At 32.7% G+C, this 9490-nt stretch overlaps 1 protein-coding gene across 1 annotated transcript; it reads right to left on the reverse strand.

Moving 5' to 3' along the window:
- Window positions 1-1436: 1436 nt before the first annotated feature.
- LOC123227323 (glucosamine inositolphosphorylceramide transferase 1-like) lies at window positions 1437-6254 on the reverse strand. The gene is made up of 4 exons (XM_044652087.1): window positions 5562-6254; window positions 5318-5440; window positions 3569-3736; window positions 1437-3309 (listed from the first exon to the last, which is right to left on the reverse strand). Exons 1-4 carry the CDS (start codon window positions 5925-5927, stop codon window positions 1627-1629), a joined length of 2340 nt encoding a protein of 779 aa, XP_044508022.1. The 5' UTR covers window positions 5928-6254; the 3' UTR covers window positions 1437-1626.
- Between the last annotated feature and the right edge of the window lie 3236 nt (window positions 6255-9490).

Below are 9490 nucleotides of genomic sequence, written 5' to 3' on the forward strand. Positions count from 1 at the left end.
TCGGTGAAATGCGTCGATCGTCGGTGGTGGCCAGAGAAGGAAGCAAGTCCTAGAGGTAAATTCTAAACTTTTTAAACTTTGAGAATGGATTGAGGTGTTAGTTTTTAAAACCTGGGGGGGAATGGTGAAATTTTAAAGTTTTAAAGTTTTAAAGTTTATAAGTAAAATAACGTTTTAAAGTTTATAAGTAAAATAACGTTTTATCTTTGTCTCTAACTAAAAATTTGGACAACAGTTTGGTTATGAGTGAGAATTTAAATTTTTCATCTCTTGTAAGTGTGAGTTTGAAATTAAGCTAAAAATTAGGTGATAAATAGTTATTTTCCCTTTAAATATATAATTGAGTATTTAAAATTAAATATACGTAGTTTGATTGGCACAAAAAAAGTGGAGTAGATTGAACTACAATCAATGAAAAAATATCCCAGTTGCTGAATGGTGGAAGAATTCGGGGGACAGAAAAATGGCAATTCCATCAAACTCAACAGCAAAGGGGCATAGGCGTGACAATGGGGGAAGTTTGCCCAAATTATTAAGGCAAGTGACCACATAAAAAAATCCAAGAGTTGTAGGCCACACAAGAGACGGATGCAAAGGCTTGACCTTGACTTGATCATATTCCTAGGTGATGACACTTGTGTGAGTGTGACCCCGAAGATCAACCTCATCACCCATTAATCAATCCATGTTTATAATTTAATATAGGCCAAAGGACTTCATTGCATGAAAATGCAACTTTGCAATATTATTAATCAAACAGAAATGGTTAGATTTTTAAATTTAAAAAATAATAATAAAATTTTATTTTTTAAAAATATTTTAAATTAAATAATATTTTTATTTTTTACCTTAATAGAAAATTTTAATAGAAAAGTAATTATTTGAGTTTTTGAAGCTTTGTATGTGAGAGTTTGAAAATATACTAAACATTGGGTGGAAATAAGTTTTTTGGCCCTTTAATATATGTATGTAAGCTTTGATGAAGCAAAGAAAAATTGTTACAAATTCTCGTATATGAAGCAAATTAAACCCCTTTTTAAGATACAAGCAAAAAAACAAAAGCAGAAGTGGCTAGGAAATCCCCTTATAGAGTAACATTATATGTACACATTTTAGGTATACAATTTGAATATACAGATAATGTATTATCATGTAATTAAATGTTACTTTATCTTTAATTTAAAATTATCTAATCATATAATAACATATTATCTATGTATTTAAATTATATATAAAAAAATACATACTTATAATTTTATTGTACAGGTAAAGCCATAAGGAATCCCAGAAAAGCTAGAATGGCTCAAAACAAGACAAAAAGCGCTTATAATTTGAATAATTTGTTTCTCATTTGCTTGACATTCCAACACTGTAAAGGATCACAGCATCCCAATCAAAAAGATAAACAAAACCTACAATTTTCTTTTTCATCTTTCAATAACACAAAAGGAAAAGAGACCCTCACAACTAATTTCATCTTATACCCCATTATATGGTTGTAAACAGAAGTCCCCCACCAAAATTAATAAAGGGGTTTTAAAAAAAGAAACCATAGATAGACACAAGAAGAGCAAAAATTTATTCCATAGAATGGAGAGTATAACCTGCTATTCAACTGTATTTATGCTATATATCCCAGCCATCCTTTCTACTGTTAAATTCCCATTTCTGGCCATCTAAGCTTCCATACATCTCTGAAAATTTCATGAGACATTTGCTTCTTTTATGGTAATGTACTTGTGTGTTTCGGCTAATTGCTGCACCGGAAAATTTTGATGTGTCGATTGCCCATGCTGGTCTCACATATTCAACAGCCTTTGAGGTGCTTGCATTCGCGTATAAATAATTCAGTAATACATCCTCACAGTTGAAGCACTTGTCTACCAGTTCTCTTCCAGCCTTTGCTTCCTCGGACCAGTACCTCTTAAAAGCGAGTTGGTGATCCATGAAAGCTGCTCCAGTAAGGATCATATTGTACCCTTTTCTGCTTCTTGCGTATTTCTCACCCTTGTACTCCAATGGCTTTCCATCGGCTAGGCGTGGGTAGAACCCCACTATCCTATCTGGATGTTGGCGCCATACCTGAAAACCACGTTCAACATCATCGCAAGTCATCATAATATCATCATCAAGCTCAAGGACTGCACGAGTCTTTATTAGTGGGTCTATATTAAACCGATTGTTCAAGGAGTTTACATTCTCAACTCTAATCCTCACAGGCACTGCCGAGTCTAAATCACTCAGTTTTGGAGGTACCCCTTTGTTCCACACTACAACAATCTCTTTCACTGAAGCGCATCTGGAGTAATGCTTAATGAATAATTTTAAATTCCAGAGGCGAGCATCATATGTCATTGTTAACATTGTGAACTGAGAATAATGACCTTTCCACAAGTAAGCTTCATCTGCACCATTACCTCCATAAATGTACCTAACCCCTGTGCACATCATTGCAACTCCAGCTACAAATATCACCGCCAGAACCAATCTTCCAGATGTGGTATTTGGTTTTATTCTGCCCTGAAGAATTGAAGCTGATCGGTTCAAGCGGCTACAAAACTGTCTAACCTTTGAACTAAGAAAATTTTCCTTTTCCCAATCCAAGGAAGAATCACTTCTCTTCCCTGAGTACTGTGTGCACCAGTTCAGTGGGATGATGGACTTCACAGCTCCCAGTAGTACACCTAATAGCATGCCGAGTGTAGCAACAGCTGCAATTAATGAACAGCCAAGAAGAAACTCACGGTTTGAGTCTCCTGAAAGTAGTCGGTCTCCATCGATAAACCCAATCCACTCACTGGAACTTAACTGCTGCACATCAAGGTGATGGTAGCGAGCACTATTCCAACCATTTCGACCCTTGTATGATTCCTCAAAGATGAATGGGACTTGAACTTCTTTGTATTCTTCACTAGTAAGAATTTCCACCTTAAAGGTATGCACTTGCCGCCCATATGATTCTCCACAGTCTTGTCCAATGCGATAAAGATTTCCATCATACACAAAAGGCCTGCCTCCGTTTCGTGCACCGAAATTCTTTTCACCATTATAAATAGGGTTCTTCTTGTGTGACTTCCAAGGACCAAGAGGTGTGCTGCTATACCAAAGTTCCAGTTGCCCGTTTCTGTTGGTTCCAAAACCACTGTGATCAGAGGCAAAAAGCCAATACATTCCATCATGATTAACTAGAACAGGGTCAACCAGTGGCTTATTTATAATAACCCTTTCCAGTGTCCATTGTAAAGGAAAGTCAGTTGCTCGATAAAGACGAAGTTCTCCTTTCTTACTGCTCTCAGGCATCATGTATATCTGTAAAAATGCAACAAATGAAGAATCAGTGAACTTTGCCTGATTCTATTTTCCCCTTTAAATGAGGTCTGTAAAGCATATAGTTTAAGCACTGTAAGGACAAGAACCACATTCCCTATTTTAGAAAAACTGACTAGCTGAGTTTCAGAATGGCAAAACATTATACTTTTTTTGGTCCTCTTTACTGCATCAATCGACTTTTCCAAAAAATTTATACAACTTTTTATTATCATATTAGTTCAGGAGAATGATGGCTTACTTGGCCAAGGTATTCAAACACGTATGGGTAAGAAAGATGCCAATTCTCATCCAGAGCTATGCCCAGTATATCCCATGTTGCTCCCTTGTCGACACTTTTTGCAACGCCAATATCCCCTTGCATTGTAATTGAATTCTTAGTTTCATAAAATAGGTAGAGGACATCTCCCTGAAACATAATATCAGTAGAAGTTAACATATGGATTAATTTATGATCATTAAGAGAAGTTGACACAATATGAGAATTTAACATCTTTTGTCAGTAAACTAGCAAGTAAATTTCAGGCTTGCCAAAATGAAAAACACAAAAAGCAGCAGAATTTTCTCTATTGTAAATCGACTGACAGAGTTCCTTAAAAGGTATCCTTCAGGGTGTGCTTGTCGTGTAAGCAACTACATTAAGAGATTTTATTCACATGTAGGGTGAGTGAAATACATAAGGCAAGACATAATTTCTACTGTCTCGTCAAGAAGCTCACAAGGAGAATCAAATGCTCAGACTAAAAACATTGGCAGATTGAAGGCTTTAACAAGTGAAAATCATAAATTCAAGACTCAAACCATCTCCTCCATAAAGTGAATAACATGTGACTGACCCCTTTAATTCTTATTCCAAGACTAAAGAGCATCAGATCCCTAATATCTTTTCTTTCATACATAATATTACAAAATCCATGCCTCTCCGCATGATTAATATCCACAAGAATCGAACTTCAATGCTTACAGTAGATACTCTTAAACTACTGAATGGTTTACGCTTAACAGGAATCAAGACAAAGGTATAGAGATATACGGAGAAAACTTAAACGGATAAAAAGATTCATTAGCCATTAACAAAAACCATATGTTCATATTTGGTATCCTGTGCAAAGACAAGTAATTCTACAAACTGACCTATATGTGCCCTGATTTGCTTATTGTTGAACCCAAATAGCCAACAACATATGCGTAACTAAAAAAAAAAAAAGGTTTATTGAATCCAATTGACTATTTTGCTATATTCAAAATTGTTTATGAAATTTTGATAGAATAAAAGGATTAGTATCCGTTGTTAAAGTCCAGTAAAATCCATGTCAACCCAAAGAAATCATCCTATTACTTTCCAGAGGACCTTTTCAATAGTGCCAACCAAACGCTTAATTTAAATTATGCAATGCCGTATCTACAAGCTCTTTTAAATGATACCTCCAAGTCTAGTACAGAAAAAGTGAACATAACAACTCCACCAATAAAAAAGAACCCATTCAAGTCAGTCTTAATCCTTATAGTTTCTGCCTCAAATTCTAAAAAGTCACTTCGCACAGTGACTGCATTTCGACAAAACAATCGCCAATTGATCCCTAAGAGTATTAGGAGAAAAGCATAACCGGTGTCCCAAATCACAAATTTACAGCATAGGAAACAAGGCATCATCGTCCACTAGATCCTCGAGTACACAAAAGCAGTTTATAAAATGACACACGATACAGATCAATCTCTTTGCAGTGCAGCTCGGCGACATAAATAGTAGCAAAAGAGGCCCAAATGTTTTAAGCAATAAGGAATGAAAATCCCTCTTGGAAAAACACTAATGCAGCATTAACGTTTAGTGGACTAACAAGGGTAAAATCAAATACATGTAAATGACACAACACTCAAGCATCAGAAGGGGCCAACCAAACAGGAGATAAATAATGAGAAAAAGAAAAAGTAGAAGAAAAAGAGTGTAAAGCTTCAATAACTTTAAAAAATTTAGTTGAAAAGTTAATACCTGAACATAAAGAAAAGGATCAGCAACATAATTACTGGGAAAACCAGAAGCAGAAACAGAACCACACGTCATAATTGGGTTAGCTACTGGCCATGCCGCACTATGATTCCTCCATATATTCACCTGCACAGATTTCGATTCACCAAAACTCAGATTCCCAAAATTTAATAACCAACATAAAAAAAGGACCCCAAAAATCGATTAAAAACTATCTTCACGCATTTCAACCCAAATATAAACTTACTGTTTCAATAGGTTTAAGAGAGAAAGGAGAGTCGCCATAAAAGACACCAATGGCCCAAGAGCCTTCACTGTCTTTTCTACAACCAAAAGGCTGCACCATTCCTTTACTTTCATAGGGCTTTTTAACAAAAAGCCAGCCATAAAACAAACCAACGCATCCGTACACAATAAAACACCAGACAAAGAACACAAATCCTGAAGAAGAAGAAGAAAACATAAACCTACTTCGCCCAACATGTCCATGATTATTATTCATATGTTTCCATCTCCATCTACACCAGTTACCACACCCACTTCCAGTCCCCCCACAGCCACCTTCAACGCCACCGTCCCTGCCACCACCCACAACCATTTGTCCTGAACCCATGTTATATCGATCTTATTTCTACCCGCATTTGCTTCCCTCTATCAAACAAAGTCCCTCTCTTCAAAGTTTGTATAGAATTTCAAAACAAAACGAAACATAAAATGTCATAAACCCCTCGTGTTGTTTCTGGTTTACAAAAGGTGACAAGAACGAGGTTCAATCTCAAATTCTCAACGAAACAACTCTCTTTCTTGGTCAGGCTTTATCTCTTTTATGTATTGACTCAATTCGTATATATAATTACTTTTTGTTTGTGTGTTTTGGTTGTTGAATGATGAGATTTAGCCCTGCGCTGAGAGAGGAGAAGAGGCCTGGTTTTGTATGGAAACTGAAGAGCGTACATTACTAGAGTTGTTTCTTTCGGTTTGATTCTTTGCAGAATACCCTACCTGCGGTTGTATGAAATTCAAAATGTACTCGCTATACATGACTGCCAAATGTGCTTTTGGTAGTCCGACGTGCAAGTTAACAATGGAGGGCTACAGGCAGTTTTAAGCACGCAGATAGGGACAAATCTCAGAAACTCCCCCGGACTTTCCTCAAAAGTCGTCACCCCGAATTATTCGCAACGTTACCCTGAATCTTAACTTTGTCGCAGTTCCAGTTGTAGAGATTTCTTATGCAATTACGAAATTGCCCTTACTTTCAAACCTCCTTCTTTAATTTATCCATTTTTTTTTTTTAAATTATCTATACATATTTTTTAATATATATCTATACACACGTGCATGAGGGTTTGGACAAGTTTTTATGAGATTGTTATGATATAACATATATTTATAAAATATTATATTTTTTAGACAGTATTTTTGGAAAATATTTTATTATAAATACTAATTTTACATATATGATAGAAAATAAATATAAAAACATTAGTGAGTGTTTTAAAATGTTTCAAAATGAAAAATTAAACTAATATTTATTTCTTTGGTGGATTTTTGAAAATGTAAAATTAAAAAATAAACATAAATAATTGGTGGATTTAGGTTCGATGAATTAATTTACTTGGGAAAGGGGAATTTGAATTGATTGATTACTAAAAATAGCTTCATTAATTAGGTGGAAATCTAGAAGATTTGAAGAGATTTAAAATATAAATAAATTTGTGCAAATATTATATCAGAAAAAATATTATTTTTTATGTATGATAATCAAAGAGGTGCTCAAATTGAATAAATTTTATCATATAAATGTCACTATAATGTAATTAATTAATAATTTTAAATATAAACTTTATTTAGGATTATGTGAAATAGTATATCTCCATTGTGGATGTCAGTCCACGGATTACACTTTAAGTTCAAAAAATGCCACTCGAAAAAACCAATAAAGTTAGAAGAAAGTGGGTAGCCTAGCAAAGATTCTTGCAGTCATGGATCAAGACAGCAACTTTGGCCCTGGGGACACTCTTCCAACTATCAACTTCTTCTGTTCTTCTCAAGTTAATACATTTCCAACATGTGCCCTTCTGTCTGAAGATTCTTTCCCTCTCTTTTCTGTGTTATTTTGGATCTTATATAATCTGATTTAATTTACAGTATAAGACTTATTGTTCACGCATGCCTCTCAAACCACTCTTGCATCAGTTTATGACTTGATCAACATTTAAAGTAAGAAAATGATATTGACAACAATGAATATTCAACATACAATTAGTTCGATATGAATTATTCGAATTTGAATTATAATTTTAATTAAATAAGTTATGTTTGAGTTTAAATAGATTCAAGCTCAAGAAATTTATTTTTGTCTTAGCTTGAGTATTTTATACGTGTAAAAGAGTGATGCTTAAGTGAAACAGTACTCAAATTACAAATCCAAAGGAGGTTTTTTTTTTTGGTTAACGAAAAATCATATCTGAATTATATTGTCATTTGGTAAACCTTAGATATAATATTTGACTTCATAATTAGGTAAGTTAAGAGTTTGATTTTGATATATTGATAATAAGTTAAGAGTTTGATATTAATATATTGATATAAGAGATTTGAATTCATACTCTCTTATATATAAATTCTCTTTTTTTATCATTCAAACTATCTTTTGGGTAATACAAAAGAGTTATAATTACCCGTAAGTGACTTACAAGTTATAACTTAATCTTGAGCCTGCCCTTTCTCAGGAGGAAAAAGTGGTTTTCTTGTTGAAAACGTTTTTGGTATCATTCCAAAAAACGTTTTCAAGTAGTTGAAACTTGAAAACGGTTATATGTGAATAAAATATTACAGCCATATAAGCATCAATGTGTCCAACTGTAAGCCTAAATAAATAAATAAATTATCGGAAAATTTCAAGAATTTTACAAATTTGAATGCAATCTAGATTATTTATGATATATTTATTAGAAGGGATTTAGTTTAAAATAATAAAAAATTACTCTCATAATATATTATTTTTTATTATTGATATTATTTTATTTGATTTATTATATGATAAAAGATTTTGATAATTTTTTATTATTAACAATGATATATTAGAAAATATAGAATTTGGTTACTATATAGTATTAAAAAATTATCAAAGTAATATTAATTTTTTATAATTTTATTCGAACAAAAATACTCACGTTTTCAATTAATATAACAAATAATATAAAAAATACTTTAGAATAATTATACCCACTAATCTTTATTATACTTAAGTTTTACAAATCAAACACACCCTCAGTGATATATTACAAGTTTCGTATATGAGTATTACAAGTTTTGTTTGGTATCATTACTAACTAGAATTGTGAAAAACTTTATCATCTAACTAATATAGTCGAAAACGTTTCTAGAGTAAAAATAACACTCATAACAAGTTTATTTTCTTAGATATACACTCGATAAACGTTTTTTCAGACAAAAATATATTGGAAGTGGTTGGTTCACAAAAACATTTTCAAATGTCAAAACAAAAAAAAAGAAAGAAAAAAAAAAACCCCTCAATGCCACTCTATAGAAAAAGTTGTAGAAAAATCTATTAACAAGTGAGAAAGGAAAACTAAATCATTAATATAAGTAATTCAAGCTTATTAGTTATTTATTATTAATATCATAAAAAATACAAAAATTAATATAAAAAATATAAAAGCTCTTAAAAAATAAAAAAAATAAAAATATATAATCAAGCAAACCAACTTGTTAAGGGTTTGATACAATATGACAAAAAGATTGTTATGTCATGTTGTAAGTTTGGTTAGTTGAGACCCTTGATGCATCTTTGACATGGATGATGTCTCTTGGATGAGTTAAACGCCAAAATTTTTATACTACAAATTGGGGAGCTGATAGAATACTACTGATTTTATGAAGAAGGTGTGCTTCTTCTTTCTCCTTCCTTTTTGTTTCAGAAAACTGGTTTTATGTTGCAACAATGGTGCCTATGTAAAAGTAATAAATGAAAAATTAGATGGTATTGTTTAAGCAAAAGATATATATAAACAAGTTCAACAACACAATGGTAGCAAAAGGCTAATTAGGACATTCTTCATGTTCTTGTTCAAATTTTGGATGTTGAATCATTACTTACCTTGTTCCCTCTTTCTATCTAATTTTATTGTGACCCTGCAATCTGCAAAA

This window comes from Mangifera indica, chromosome 10 (assembly GCF_011075055.1).
Source record: "Mangifera indica cultivar Alphonso chromosome 10, CATAS_Mindica_2.1, whole genome shotgun sequence".
In the NCBI taxonomy this organism is placed as follows: domain Eukaryota; kingdom Viridiplantae; phylum Streptophyta; class Magnoliopsida; order Sapindales; family Anacardiaceae; genus Mangifera; species Mangifera indica.